Source organism: Eschrichtius robustus, chromosome 10, assembly GCF_028021215.1.
Source record: "Eschrichtius robustus isolate mEscRob2 chromosome 10, mEscRob2.pri, whole genome shotgun sequence".
Lineage (NCBI taxonomy): Eukaryota > Metazoa > Chordata > Mammalia > Artiodactyla > Eschrichtiidae > Eschrichtius > Eschrichtius robustus.
The window spans coordinates 20544340-20559941 of NC_090833.1; the positions used below are offsets into that span (position 1 = coordinate 20544340).

General features: G+C 52.7%; 1 protein-coding gene across 2 annotated transcripts in view; it reads right to left on the reverse strand.

The window, feature by feature from the left end:
* The window catches only part of RGS3 (regulator of G protein signaling 3), a 129374-nt gene that overhangs the window by 53261 nt on the left and 60511 nt on the right, over positions 1-15602 (reverse strand). Inside the window, exons 17-18 of one of the 2 annotated variants that reach the window (XM_068553061.1) lie at positions 11046-11168; positions 6004-6774 (exon numbers count right to left, since the gene is read on the reverse strand). In XM_068553061.1, coding sequence (XP_068409162.1) covers positions 6667-6774; positions 11046-11168 — 231 coding nt within the window. In that variant the 3' untranslated portion in view covers positions 6004-6666. Of the gene's footprint in view, positions 1-6003; positions 6775-11045; positions 11169-15602 lie in introns of those variants that run through there. The other variant, XM_068553060.1, reaches the window with a different exon arrangement.

Consider the following 15602-nt stretch of genomic DNA (forward strand, 5'->3'; position numbering starts at 1 on the left):
AAGCCAGCTGACTAGACAACCTCTCCCCACACCATTAGCAGGGCTATTTCTCACTATTTCCATTACAGCCCAAGGTGGTGACTTACTTTTCCTAATGACAACACAGCCGAGTGAGATGACAAGTGTCTCTAGGACAGTCTGTGCCCCGCCCCGTCCCCAACCTGGCAGACTCTTCAAAGGCCCCTGAAGGGGAGCGCTGAGCGGTGGGTCCTAGTTCCAGCTCTAGCACCAACTACGGGCCCCTGGCCAAGTTCTTGCCCCTCTCTTGGTCTTGGTTTCTACAAATCAGCTTGTTAATCGATTGATCCTGGTGGGGGAGGGAGGAGGCTTTTCAGTTCCACACTCAAAGATTCTGTGGTTCTATCAAAATTCTAGTCACTCATGAAATAAATATTATATTCTCTGCTTTGTGGTGTGTGTTGACCTGTATTCCCAAATCATCTGAGAGTTGATGACGGGTCTCAGAATGCATTTTCCCATTGAAAATTGTGTTATAAATGGTGGTCAGCTTCCTAGGCTGGCCTACTGAACACTTAATTTTCTCCCACGAGGAGAAATAGCAGAAACCTATATTGTGATAGAATTTAACCAAAATGGAAAATGACTAACATTTAAAAGACACTGTTTTAGAAAATTTACCCTGAGTAGTGTTTGAGCAAAAGAAGATATACATTAAAGGCAATGAAAAAGTCAGTGGCAACTTCTGGGGAAGGGTCTGAAGGAGACTTCTGACCACACTAGAAACTAAAGGCACTGCACACAGATTCTCACTACTTCCACTGAAAGTTAGCTTTATGCCATAGACCAGGAGTCCGATTAAAGAACATATGTGTATACCTATATATGTGAAGTTAAAACAAGAGTCCTGTGAGCAGGAAAAAAGAAGGGCCAGGGGAAGATTCTGGGTTTGAAAGCTCCTTGCCACTTTCCCTGGGGCGAGCCTGAAGGAGGCACATTTGGGTGGAAGGAAGCAGGGTTGTGCTTACAATCTGAGTGCCTGTGATGAGGACCCCTTCCTGTATAAGGTCCATAAGTATACTTATTTGTCTCAAGTACATGATGAATATTAACCACGTACAACATTTGCATATATTCACACACATACACTCTTGTTTCAATGTGAAGACCAAAATGTCTGATTTCTTTTTTCTTTTAACCTGTTATTAGAGTCCTGAGGCTTTGAAGATGACTCCTGGAGATCACCTAAATTCAACTCCCTCATTTTTCTTGGTAAAGAAACAAATGATCAGAGAGGTGAAGTAATTTGCCCAAAGTCACACAGTGAGTTACAAGCAAAATCAGGATTTGAACCAAGATCTTCAGAATCCTACTCTGGTTTTCTCTGAAGGCAAGGAGCTCAGTGAGAAGGGAGCTCCACAAACCCAGGGAAGAGAACCATAGGAGCAGTTCTGGGTCTCCTTCCCTCTGAGGATGCCCAGAAGTCAGTGTGGATATGGTGGCATCTATAACCCTGAAGTGAGTCTGGCCAGATTAGATTGCTTAAGACCAAGTGGGGATCCAGGCTCTGGTCTTACAAAGCCGAGGTGCAATGGAAAAAGCTCTGAGCCAAGAAAGTCAGGAGACCTGTGTTCTAGTCCTGGCTCTGCCACTACCTTGTCCCATGAACCTGGCCAGGTCACTTCCCCTTTTTGAGCCTCAGTTTCCTCGTCTAGATTCCAGAACGTGAGAGGCTTGAACCGCATGGCCCAATCCAATTCTACAACATCTACTGAGCACCTACGAAGGACCAGGCAGTAACAGAATCAGAAATAAATAAACTTTGACCTCCACTAGCTCCCAAGGAGCTCACGGTCTTGCAGGTGAGACATATCTGCCTAACACACTGTGCTAAAGATGAACAAAATACTGTGGAACACAGAGGGGGAAGCAGTGACTTCTGATGCATGCCTGAGAAAGGTGTCTCAGGGGAGCCTTGAAGGCTGAGGACTGTATGTGTCAGGAGCAGCAGAGGAGGGCAGGCAACATGAGGCAGAAGAAACAGCCTAAACATGAACATGCATGGGGAATTCAGAGAAGGAAAATAATCCAGTACGGCCGAGCGGTGGGCACACAGCAGGAGGGCAGAGGGAGAGCCTTAAGAAGCAGGCTGGGACCATGGCCTCCCACGATGGTCGTGAAGCGGGAAGTGTGACTGCTCAGCTTCCCCACCTCTCCCAGCTTGGATGGTCCGTGACTGCTGGAAAGTAGGAGAGCAGAGCAATCCAAAGCCAGTGCTCTGGAGCTGGGCACCCAGGTTCCAATCCAAGCCACCCACTGGCTGTGTGACCTTGGGCAAGTTTCTTCTCAAAGACTCAGCGTCCTTACCTATATCAATTGGGTATAATGAGAGTAACTGTGTAAGGACCACAAAGAACCTCACGAGGCTGTGGTGAGGATTAAAGAGACAATGTAGGTGAAGAGCCTGGCATTGCTCCTGGTTCACGGTCTAAGCGCTCACTTATAAATTACCTACTGTTATTATTCTACTCTTAAACGAAGGATCTGGGAACAGTTTGGAGGACAGTGGCCCTATTCAGAGAAAGGCTTGAAGAAAGATGAGGTCAAGACAAGATAGAGCGTAAGGCTGTGCTGTCTTCCTTAAGAACAAAAAAAGATAGCAAGATGACTGAGGCCAAGAGGAAGGTGGGAAGAAGGCAGTCTCTCCGCAGCCAGACGGGCAGCAAGGAGGGGAGGGCGGAGAGCTGGAGAGACTGGAAAACAGGTTTTTGGCGGAGGTGGGTGGGTTGGGGGGGGGGGGTGGTGGCGGCGGGTGGAGAATATCTGAAATCTAGTCCATTCGACACCCAGTTACTTAGGGTTGAGATTCCAAGTCAGTCAGCTGGCAAAGTCTGGGCCCAAAACCTGGAGTAGGCTCTCTCCTCACCCTCAACAGGGCAGAGGTCAAAGGCCTCCTTCCTGTACTCATGCTCAGTGCATCTGGGCCTGAACCTGAGCCATCCCTTTCTGCCTTCGGCTGCTGGTCATTGCGGCCAGGCACCCCAAGACTGTGCTGCTGGTCCTCTTGAATGCCAGACTCAAAAGGGGGATGGGGTGACCCCACCACCCCAGTGCTGCTGAGAGCCCGTCTTCAGGACTTCCACCTTGTCTTTCACATCAGACCTCTTAAATCTTGTGTGAAGCTATTCATCTTTTCAGCCTGGGCCACCCCTGGGCCATATGAACTCGAAGTTTATTCTCCACTGTGTAGACAATAAGGCATCTCATTTTTATTAGTCCTAAAGCATCCCCTCTAGAGCTTAAAGGGCCACGATTTCTGCATGCAGGATATCTTCCTCCTGGCTCTTCCTGGAGATGATTGATTTCTCTTACTTCCACTCCTAAAAGGCAAACCTTTCATTTGGAAAGAGCAATGGATTAGGTTGCAAGGCCTTGGCTTGAGGACTAGCTCGGCCTCTTACCAGTTATGTGACCTTGGATAAATCACTTAACTTCTCTGAGTCTTGGTCCCTCCCATCCATAAAACAAGGCTGCTGGGAGGTCTAAGGGAGATAATGCCTGGGGATCCCAGTTGCCATCTCTGAAGCCCATGCTCTCGCTGTGGGGAGCACTCCCACATTGTGAAATTGCCTGCTCCTTCAATCTGCAGAATGATCTTGGTGCCGTGTATGAGAAATTCAGGCTTGGGTGGCAGAATTTATGAAAAAAAAGAATTTAAACTAAAGAATAAAAAAAAACAAGGCATACATAAATAAATGTCATCATTATTTCCAACAGGTTCCAACTCCCAAAGGGCCAAAGGACCCAGGCAGCAGAGACCAGAGCATGACTGCTTCCAGGAGAGACTGGGAGTTTCAACAGACCCAGAGCCTGAGACAATAAGAAAACAACAAAAAGGGATCAAAGGATGTGTGGGGAACTTAAAGAATCACTTTGTATTCAAATCGCACAGATGGCCTTTTCAACAATAAATGGTTGTGCTCCCGTGCTCCCAGCTCGCCCCGAGACACACACCAAGACAATTGGCCCATCAGGAAAGAGACCATTGTGTGAGCTTCTTAGCGTGATTTATGTGGAGGGAGGGGCTCGGCCATGTTTCCCGTGATTATGACTCTCAAACGCGATTTCGATGCGTTCATCATCCTGGACGTCTGGGATGGACAGGGCCTCTGAGGAGCAGTGGCCACCCGGTCATATTTCATCTTCTCGAGCCCGTGGAGCCAAATTAATTGTCTCATCGATTTGAGAGGCAGAGCAGCGATGGTGCTGTGGCTCATGACAGTCACTGGGAAGATGGGTCCAGGGCCCTCCAGGAGCTGATGTCTGCTTTCCCAGCAGCCAGCCAGGTCTAGGACCCTGACGGGAGCTTCCGCTCCACTCAGCAGCTTGTTGGGACAAGCCAGAGGAAAGTGCTGTCCCCAGGGCTAAGTGCCGCATTCCGAGTCTCTGTTTCCCTGCTGCCAGAGCTCCCCCGTCCTCTGCACCTGTCTGGTGGACAGAGGTAGGTCCCCAGGTCCGGGAGAGAAAAGCTCGCTGTCTTCCCAGACGGGCAATTCTCCTGTGCCTCCCACTCCCCTTAATGTCATTTTGTAAGGGAAGCAAATGAAATCATGGTGCAGCTTGCTGTCTGTGCAGACTCAGCTGCTCAGCCTCTCAGAATTAACCCTGCAGGCGGAGTCTCGGCTGATACACACTGCGGATCACTTGTCCCACTTCAGGCCCAGGCTATTCCCCTGCTGGGCAGGGCATTGGGCTGATCCCGTTAGATTACTGATGCGACGGGTCTGATCTTTCCTAGGCTGGGAGGAGGGGTGATCCGTGGGAGGTAAGGGGCAAATTCTCTTCTGGGCCACCCTTCTTAGGGGTCAAGTAGCCAAAGCAGCTGAGCAAACCAGGGCACAAGACCCCTCTCTAAAGACACGGAGAAGCTCTTACAAGACACAACACGGAGTGTCCAAGCTCCAAGGGGACTTCTCTAAGCTGAAGTCCAGCCTCTCTCACCCCCTTTCTATGCAAATGACCCTGATCCTACACATGCCCTTTGTGTGTGAGCTATGTCTGCGCAGTTAGAGAAGGGTGTGAAAGCTGCCCAACGCTGGGCTGCACCAGAAAGTGCAGCAGGCAGTGAGCAGGCTGAGCTCTAACCGCTGTCCCCTGGTAGGCCTTTTGTCAGCCTCATGGCAGGACGGCCTCCTCTAAGTGTGCTGAGCCACACTTAGCCCCAGTCCCTGACCCTCAGGAGCTCTGCAGAAAGCAAACCCAGTCAGTTTCCAGAGGGCTGTGTTCACAGAATGGAGGGACAGCATAGGCCACCCCTGCTGAGGCTGGGGGCCTGTGAACTTGACCACCTTGGCCAGCTGAAGCACCCATAACTCCCAACTCCCAGGGACATTCTCGGAACTCAGCACCGGTCCCTACCCAGGCCTCACCAGGAGGGGGCTCCGTGAGGAAGGCCCCATCCTTACTCGCATCCACTGAAAGAGACACAGTGGAGGATGAGGGTGAGAGTGGTGGAGGGACAGGAAACTCTCTCTTCTCATCGCAGAGCCTCCCCTACCCGAGGGTCTGGGCATTCATATACCCGCCTCCCCAGCCATCATCCAGGACGGGGGACCCCCCCCCAAAAAAAAACCTGATCTCCTCACACCCACTTGGGCCCCTCCTTGGGTTCTCTCAACATCTAGAAATGTCCCTGAGATTCTGTGACTCCCTTTCTCAAAAGCCTTCAATGGCTTCCCACTGTGTCTCAAATGCAATCCATACAACATTAACCACCAAAGCCCGGTACGATCTGGCCCCCACCCACTTGGTCTTCCCCCTCACTAAGCTCCAGCTCCAACGGCCTGGCCTCCATTCCTCCAGCACGCCATGCTCCTTGCTATCTCAGGTACTCTTCGCAGGCTGTTCCATCTGTCTGGAAAATTCTTTCCAAAGTCCTTGACTGGCTAACTCCTTTCTTGGCTTAAAAGTTATGCTCTTCCCCTCCCCCACCCCACACCCACACACCCACACACAGCAATCTCTAATAATATTCTCTCTTAAAGGAATCCTTTCTTTTCCTTCATTGATGATCACAGTGTGTAATCCCGTGTGTGTGTGTGTGTGTGTGTGTGTGTGTGTGTGTGTGTTGGTGTTTACGTAATGCTCTCTCCCCTACTAAGACTGAAATCTTGATAAGAGCAGAGACCACGTCCCTCTCATTCTCCATAGTATCTCCAGCTCCTAGCCCAGAGCCTGGCATAAAGTAGACGCCCTAACAATATCTGATGAATGAAGGAATGAATGCATGAGTTCAGATGAAAACTGAGCGAATGGGTGGAGATATCTTCTGGCAGCAGCGGATCTTGGCATTGTTCTCCGTCAGGGCTGACCTCTCCCAACTTCTCCTGCTGCCCCTGAGGCAGGCGCTGGAACCACAGGTAGCCCAGATGCTATTTCACCTCCTTCTTCCTTGTAGGGAATAAGTTTCTGGGTCTTCTCCATCTGGGGCTTTCTGATCCAGTCTGCATCTGCCCACAGGGCCTCTCACACCACTGTGGCCCTTCTGACGCCAGTCCACACACCCGTGGCGCCACGCCCTTCAGATGACCCTAGGCCCACCATCTTGGTCCTCCGTTTTGGGTCCAGTTGAGGTGAGGTTACTGTGTGGTAGGGGATGCCCAAGAAAGGGTTAAGTTGCCAGAAGCAGAGTCCTGCCCTTGGGTTTGCTCAGCCAATCAGAGTCTGTCCTGATGAGGTAAAGCTTCTATCCTGGGTAGCATTGGTTGAGTTGGCCGGCCCCATCTCCTGCTGGAGAGAGCCATAAGGGTGCAGTTTCTGTGGAACCAGACAGAACTGGAATTAGCTCGCTGTCGACTCGGGCCAGGGCTGCCTGACTCCAGGACCTGCCCCTGCTGCTTTCTAAGGTGCTCAGATAGACCCTGGCAACTCCAGGGCCCCATCTCTAGCCGCCCTGGTGGAGATGACGAGGTGGCACACACCTTGGTGTCACACCTGGGAGAAGTCTTACAGCCAGAGCACACCCAGGAGGCCTCAGTTTCCCTGCCTGGTCTCAGGAATACAGCAGGTGGCTACCAGGAAGTGACATGGAGCAGTCGTTACATGTGCTCAAAGCGGCAGCATTCAGCTTCAATAAGCAAGGTCACTAGATGAATCTTCCTATATAGACATAACTTTAACAATAATAATAATTCACAGAGTTCTTCTTGTGTGCCTCTTTGCTAAGCACATTACATGAGTTTAATCCTCACGAGAACCCTGTTCATCCATCTACTTTACTAATGAAAATCTTGAGTCTCAGAGAGCCTCGGTGCCTCGCCTGAGGTCACAGAGCGGTAAGAGCTCACGCCTCCCATATCACTCGCTATGTTATTTTTGAACCGTCTGTTGGCATATCGGTCTCCACCGCTGGACCGCAATTTCCCAAGGAAAGAATATGACAGATTCACCCGTGCATTCCCAGCACTGAGCTCAGGGTGCACCCCAAGAAATGTCCATTGCCCAGGCCAGCGCTGTGCATGTGATGGGAGCTCGTGGAGGTTCACTGACAATGAATGTACAGCCAAGAGCCCTCCGCCCACCCCCATAAAGGACCTAAACTAGTGTCCGGCCCCGAGCAGGCATTTATTTCTATATTTGATTGAATAACCAGCACAATATGCATTTGTCTCTCCCTATTAGCTTAGCCTTAACAACCACAGATAGGACCACCTGTGAGTTATTCTAGATTAGCAGCATGGCAGCGTTCCCCATGGCAGGGAGTTTAGTAGAAGTTGTCCCAGGTGAAAGAAGACAGGTAGTTTCCCTCCAGGGATAGACAATGAAGCAAGAAAGGGGGCAGAATGCTGATGAGGAAGAACGGGGTGGTGAGAAAAAGGAAACCGGGAGAGGAGAGGAAGCCGGCCACTTGTTTCTACAGAAAGAGGGAGCACGCAGGCCCACCTGCAGCAGCCTTCCACCTGCCGCGGTCAGCCAGGGGTGAGCCAGAGAAAGGCAGTGGAGCCCCAGAGAAGGGATGCAGTCGGCTGCTGTCTGCCTCGTTGTGTCCTTGTCCCAGCCGGGACCCCAACACTGCAACCCAAGGTCACAGGCACCTCAGACACAGCACAGAAAGTCTATGTCTGCCCCTCCCCCCCACCAGGAGGGGAGTAGACCTGGCCCCTAAGGGCAGCGCACTCCACAGGCAATCAAGTTATACAGAAATCTTGGAGAACTGGACGACTCCAGGTCCTCAACTTTCATGAGAATCACAAAGCTTGAAGAGCTGGGAAGAGCCACCTGACCAATGCATAGATGGGACCACCACGGCAGGAAGCGGTTGCCAAAGGTCACACAGCAGGGGGTGGCACACCTGCCTCTCTACTGTCCTTTGAATCCATCTTCCTCCAATTCCCTCTGTCTTTCCCCAGGAGCATTTCATGTTCAGGGCATATCACATTTATCATGTTTTGCAAATTGGGGAAGAACTTTTGCATTTTTTGAGATGTTTGAAGAATCCCACATTCCAAGTGTCAGCAAACACTGCTGAAAGGAACAGGGTTGAGAAGTGGCAGCACAGGAGTTTGGGGAGCTGCCTTGCAAAGCCCTCTTCCCCCAGAGAGGCACTGGAGTTGGGCAGACAAGGAGTGGCTTAGGCCTCGGTTTCCATTCTGCAGCAGAAGGCGGAACAGTCTCAGAACAAAGAAAAGGCGTTTAAAAAAAAAAAAAAAAAGGCGTGCTCCTCAGTGAGGGCTCCAAACAGATTTCAGGCAGAAGTGTTCTGCTTGACCAAAGCAAGAAGCCAGTGTCCAAGCTCTGCTTGACCTTCCCTCTTCTCTCTCCCCTGGAGGACAGCAAGCCTAGTAAAAGGGCTGTAGCCCAGCCCTTGGCAAGGAGGTTCACGGTCACCTCGGAGGCAGCTAGGACCTGACGGAGCCGAGCGCAGGTGGATGGCCTGTGCCGGCTGGACAGCCACCTGGGCCCGGTGGTTAAGGTTTTATTTTGCTGAAGCACTCCTGGAACCATACGGGGCTGGAGAAAATCCTATATACGGGAACTTCTCTCAGGAAGCATTCTGCACGCGACTAGAAGGAATGAGCTGCTATGACTTTTCCAGTGGGTGTGATGGGGGTAGGGAAGGTTGGGCAGCGAGATCCCCAAGGGGCCTGCCTAACAAAAAGTGGTTACTAACTGCCTTTCAAGGAGGGTGAGCCAAGTGGGGTGTGCCAGCTGGGCAGGGCCCGTTCCCAGGTGAGGGGGCAATCCTGAGGCCGCCCCAGCGGTCGGGCCCTCCGTCTTTTCCCTCCTCCCGCCCAACACAGAGCTTCTCCATTAAGCACACGTTTAAAGAGTTTTGATTTGAAGACGCGTCCAGCTGTTGCCTGCCCAGGCTGCCCATATATTTTGGCGTGGCCCGGAAGCCAGGCCCCAAACCCTCGGGCCCTTCCAGGGTCAGTCAGCCAAGCCCGCAGCCCTGCGGCGACCAGCGCCTGTCTCAGAAACCCAGCCTACCTTCAGTCACTCAAACTGTCCCCCTCACCCCCTAACCGAAGATGGAGAGACTACCCAGGGCATTGAGAAGGCTGTTGCCAACACTCTCCAGAGCCGGCAAACTCTGAAGTTGAGGCAGACAGAACTTTGTCCCCAGATCAGGAGGAGCTAAGCCTAAAACACAAGAAAACCAAGCAACACAAGTGCAAGCATGCCACATCCCAGCGGCCACCCCAGTGAGGAGGAAGTGGCCTGGTCTCTGATTGTGACCAACCCAGGATCAAGGGGGCCAGGCAGCCTACAGCCTTGGCAAGTCTCTGTTGAGGAGTAGAAGCTGAGACTGGGAACCAGCCAGTGTAGCAAGAGCACCTACTGAATACCAGGCACTGTGCTATGAACTGTGTATGCACTGTCTCATTTAATTTGCACAACAACCCTTTGGAGGAGAAACTACTGTCCCCAGATGGGGAGACCCAGGCACAGAGTAGTACAGTGACTTGCCCAAGGTCACCTGCCAGCCAGCAGCAGAATGTGACTTGGAAGTCCATGCTGTGCCCGCTGTCCTCCCTCATCACAGTTATTCTTGCCCCTGGCAAGTGTAAAACAAGGTAACTGTCGGGTCTGAGATCACGTAGTTCTCAGACACGCACTATTTGAGGAGCTGCCGTCCGCCACCACCAGCAGGGGCTGCGCAGCCGCCTCTTCCCCACCTCCCGTCCTCAGCAGCCTGCCCCGCTGCCCCGTTGGGCTACGTATGCGTGGCGCGCAGGGCGGCCCTCAACGCAGCAGGAAGCAGCACGAGGCCTGCGAGTTGACCAGCTGGCGCTCGCTTTCCTTTACCCTCTTCTCCCTGGTTCCGGCCGACCAACCACCATGGCTCCCTTTGCAGCAAATCAGACCAAATCCCAACACGGCCAACACGTTCAGCAAGAGAAGGGACCTGAGTGACTCACAAATGGGGGAATACAACTGTGCCTTGGGCTGGCATCCGGGGGACCAAGGGGAAGGCTGTAGTCCAGCTCCGATCCCAACGCCCTCCACAGGCACAGAACCAGCCGAGGGGGTGCCTGCCCCAGATCAGCTTCAGCTGGGAGTCTCTAATCTTCCCTGATGCTCCAGCTGGCCGGCTCCCAGTCCCCAGAAAACTCCACTTGGCTCCACCTGGCCGTGGCCTGCATCGAACCAGCACGGCTTTTGCCGCAAACGTCCCCTCCCAACTCTGTCTGCTTCGGGCCAGTGTTAAACACCCGTGTGCTCGCTGTCCCTGGGCACGACCTACACCCAGTAGCAGAGGGGGACCGCATGCCAGGCAGCAGCCGGGAGGCCGGCCCGAACTAGACCTTGCCGTTGGCAAACTAGAGAACAGAACCGAGAATTGACGGGTCGTGCTCGATTTGGCTCTGCCGCTCTACCTGAGCACCGTCAAACTCGCTCAGTAGATCCAGTGACACGCCAAGGGGGAGAGTCGTTCGAGCACAGGCCTCCTTGCCAAGAGCTTGCTGCCCAGATCCAAGTCCTAAGCCAGGGCTGGTCCCAAGCTCAATTCGGAGGCTCGAGGGTGCAGGCTGGCCGAGGGGGAGCCAGGCAGCCAGGGCTGTGGCCACCAGCGAGGCCCTTACCTTGCTCTCAGTGGACGGAGCCGCCAGCTGTTGCTGCTTCGCAATGTTCTCCGACAGGCACCAGCACACCCTCTTCTTCTGCTCCTGCGAGTGTGCTTCCAGAGTGAATAAGCACTCTGCCTTCTGATGTCAGGGCAAACAGAGAAAGGGGCAGTCAGCGCTGCTCCCGGGTTCAGGGGGCTCCCAGGACCAAGCCCAAGCCCATCCCTGGGCTCCAGAGGGTGAGGCTGCAGCAGGGAGGGGAGTGACCGCTAAAAGCCACAAATGCACACTAATCCCCGGTGCCATCGAGGCAGCCAGACGAGCAGGGAAGCTGGCTCGGGGGCCAGCTGGCGAGCCGTGTGCCCACGGGTTGGGGGAAGGGAGGGAGGCAGTGGTTCCCAACACAGTGGAGTTCTGTGGAGAGCCACCGACTGCGATGGTGAGGTCACCCCCGGGGACAGGCAGCACAAGGCAGCAGCTGGGGGAGCACGTGGGGGACCCAGAGGGCCAAGGTCTCCGCCCCTCTGATGCTCTACGGACCCCTCTCTGGGCTCACAGAACCCCTCTCCCCCACCTCAGCACACTCATCTAATCACAAGGCCAAGGTTAGATGGGTGCCCAAACAGCGACTCGGTCCCTTCGGAAAGTCCTTGGAGAGCAGTTGTGTGGCCTTGTACAGCCACACTACTGCCTGACACGTGAGCTGGGTCTGATCAGTGACTGTTCTGCTCAACTGAGTGCAAGGCTCTACCACTGCTGTCATTTAAATCTCACTTTGCTATTTAACCTTGTTAAATGTTGCAGTCTTGTCTCCCCAACTAGACTAGAATCTCCCTCTAGGAAGGCCTTTTTCAGCCGGGCCTAGCGCAGTGCTTGGCAAGTGAAGGCCTCAGTAAGCTCTGGCTCCCTGGAGGGACTTCCGGGATGAGGTCAAATCCAGGCCAGCTTACAGGCACCAGGGAGCGGCTGGGACCCAGGGAGTCGGCCCCGCCCCAAGGAGCCAGAACGTGCTGGGGGCGGGGAGGGGCGGGAGAGCACGCCCAGTGTTATCATCCTCTCCAGGACGCTCTGAGCAGGGGATGGCTAGCTCTTTCTGTCTCCACTGGAATTTGATTATAACCCCACAGGGCTGCGATTAGATGAACTCATCCAGGGAGCTAAGAGCGTGAGCCGGATGGATTGGAACAGAGAAAAAGACAGTGTTTCTACGCAGTCCTTCCTTGTTTTGCAGTTGGACAGGCCTGGTTTGAATCCCAGCTTTGCCACTTCCTAGCTGTCACCTCAGGAAAGTCTGTAAAACGGGAATGACAGTGATATCACCTACCTCTCAGAGCCATTGGGAGGGCAAGCAATAACCCAGGGCTCAATAAACAGCAGCTATTGTTGTTATTAGTACTTCATTTGTTTAAGAAATATTTATTGAGCACCTATTTTGTGTCAGGGACTGTAGTAGGCCCTGGGGGTGAAGAGGGAGATAAGAGAGACTGAGTTCTTGCCCTCAGGATGGGGGCAGAGACAATAAACCAATAAACAATTAAACAATGTAATTACAAATTGTGGAAAGGCCAAAAGGGAGAGGTCCTATCTGAGCCTGACGACATGGAGAAGGCCTTTCTGAAGGGGCAGCACTCCAGCAAAGGCTGAACAAGAAAGAGCCAGCCAGGAAAGTGCTAGGGAGAAACTGTTCCAGGCAGAAGGAACAGCAAATGCAAAGGCTCTGAGCTGGGGTGGTTATCAGCATCATCTAACAGCATTTGGGGACACAGTCTACCCTGCCATCAAACCCAACCCTCAGGGATGCTCCCCTTCAGGGAAGGGCCACCTCCCATGCTAAGTGTTCCCAGGGTGCCAGCCATTCCTCTCCGGCCCCCAAGTGCTCAGAAGCTGTTCTTCCTAAAAGCATCAGAGGAGAGAGGGAAGAAAGCCCCACCTCTTGGTTTCAGGGAACTGAGTGGATGTGGTGAGGCAATCCTCCCACTTAATAACCGATTCCCCCCACTTCCCAGAACCCCCAGCCCACTGCAGGGGAAGGACACACCCAGCAAAGACCCCAAGATGCTCCAGGGAGAAGCCAGGTGGGGCAGGAGCTGACTAGAGGGCCCTCTGCTCCCTGTCTCACTGTGTTCCCCCTGCGAGGGGAGAGTTGGGGCAGGGACTGTGGTCCCTTCCCACTTGGAAAGGCCATCACTCCACAAATCTGGTCCTGGCCCGAGCCTCCCAGGCCTGCCTCTACCTTTATCTCCCTGAGCCCCAACTTCCTCCTCTCTTTCTGTTCTGAAGCAGGATTCTGCCTTAATAATAATTCCCTTGATCTAAGTATCAATTTTAAAAAGCACCTTCCCATCCATGATCTCAAGAAGGCGTCTGAGGCACCAAGGACCTAACCCTAGGCCTGGCTGGGGGGTGGGGCTGGCTGTTTTAGACGGGCACACATTTTGGGGAGGGCCTTGCTCCCAAGGCTCCTCTCTAAGTGTTGCCTGGAGTTTCAGAGGCTGGCCTGGCCAAGAGAGGGAGCATGGAGACAGCTCCCTCCAGGGAGGCTGAAGTCCCATCTGCCTAAATCTGTCTAAATCAGGGGCCCCCACTGTCTGCCTGGCTGTCCCTGCGTGTGAACCGTCTCTCTTGGTCCACTCTGTGATCCGACTCATCAGTTTCAACACTGATAGACACTGTGCCCTCAAATATCAGGCTTCGAGGTCAAGGTTGTAAGCTGCCCTGAAAGCATCCTCACGAAACTCACTCAGAGGCAGGGCTTCCTTGACTGCAGGGTGGTTAGCTAAGCACAGAGCCCGCCAGATGCGACAGCACTGGGCCCAGACCTCTGCATTCAAACGTGAGCATCCCCAAATCCAACTAGAAACATGGCTCCCCTTGCCTTCTTTAAAACCCCCATCTTGCCTCAACCTCCTTGTTCCTGAACTAATATTATCCTTGTAAAAACTAAAACCTCTTCTACTACAATTTACGTTTGCTCACTTGCTGTGACAAATGTTCTCTCATTTTATTCAATTCTCCCAATGACCCAATGACATAGGGAGGAAGGAAAAACACAGCTGTTACCGTTTTTCAGATGAGAAAACTAAGGCTCAGAGAGGTGAAGTCAGCAGCCCCAGGAGGTCTCAGGAGAGGAGGGATTCAAAGTCTGTCTTCCGCCTCCACCAGAGCCTTTGATCTTGCCTCATTTGTTTAACAGTATAGGTACATTACAAAGAATGTGAGATATTCCTCTTAGCTTTTATTTTAAAGGATCAATAAATCATTGGTGATGTCTCTAATGGAGAGTAAATGAATATGAAAAGCTCTCCCCCTGTTAGGAAGCTGACAGAAATAATAGCTACCATTTATTGAGCACTCACCGTGTGGCAGGTTCTGTGCTAAGTGCCTTGGACACAGTATCTTACTGAATCTCATTTAATCATTACAACAACCTTACAAGGTAGGGCTCATCAGCCTTGGTTCAGAGATGAGTATGTGACTTGCTCAAGATCACTCAGTTAGGAAACGGTGGGGCCAAGATTCCAATCTAGGTCTTCCTAACCCCAAAGAGCAGACTCTTAAATTAATGGAGCCAGGATCAAATTCCAAGTTAGCGGATGGTCCCAGACCCATGTGGCCTTTGACCCGATGCCCCTGGTACAACCAGTCGTGGGCTGCATCTGTCCCATGGATTTGTAGGGGCTGAGGGACACCTGTCCAGGGAAATAGAGGCCAGGGCCAAGGACTGCTCAGAACAATCCCACCCACTTGATAACTAACCAGGACCTACTGCTGGGGGAACAATCAGAGCTGCTGCCCCCCAGGCAGTTGGGGCTTTCTCAATGCAGAGTGGAAAACTGTCCCCAAATCTTGACTCTCTTGCCCTGCCCTGGTTTTTCTCTGGACACTACCTGCCTATTAGGCAATGAAGAGAAACCACTTGCTGGGAATTCCAACTAAGACGTGAGTCTGGGGTTCCCCATGGGTTCCAAAACCACTGTTGTCAAGCCTATTCCAGGCCACAGGGCAAGCAGGGATCTTGCCTTCCCTGTGATACAGACATGCCTCTCGTAAAGAGCAGCCCATTAAGAGAACAGAGAGGCTTCCAGCTGCCTGTGAGCTTCAAACACCCAGCCCCTTGGGGCCAGATCACCTGACACTTTACTGAAATAAAAGGCCCCAGATCAATACCCCTTCATCAATCTTTGGAGGGGTAGGAGGTCACAGCTCCCTGGAAACCAAGGAGCAGAAGTGCTTTTCTCTGGGAAAAATAACCCCAGCCTGGCAGGAAGCTGTCTTGCATTAAAGAACCTGGAGCCTCATTTCAGGCCCCGCTGGAGAGAACTGGAATCCAGATGGGTGAGGCTGGGAAGGCAAATGCTCTGACTCTTCCCAGGCTGCCTCACAGCTTCTCCTAAGCTGCTCGCTCGGCTCCGGGGAAATGAACTCACGCCGGCCCTGAAGGGTCTCCACCAGCTACTTCCTGCGCCCGGTGGGGATATGCTGACACAGGGGAGGACATCAATGCCTTCTTGGACCTCAAGTGGCCATTCTAGGCTGCCAGGGGTCCCCGGCTCAGCTCTGACAAGGTCCACTGTC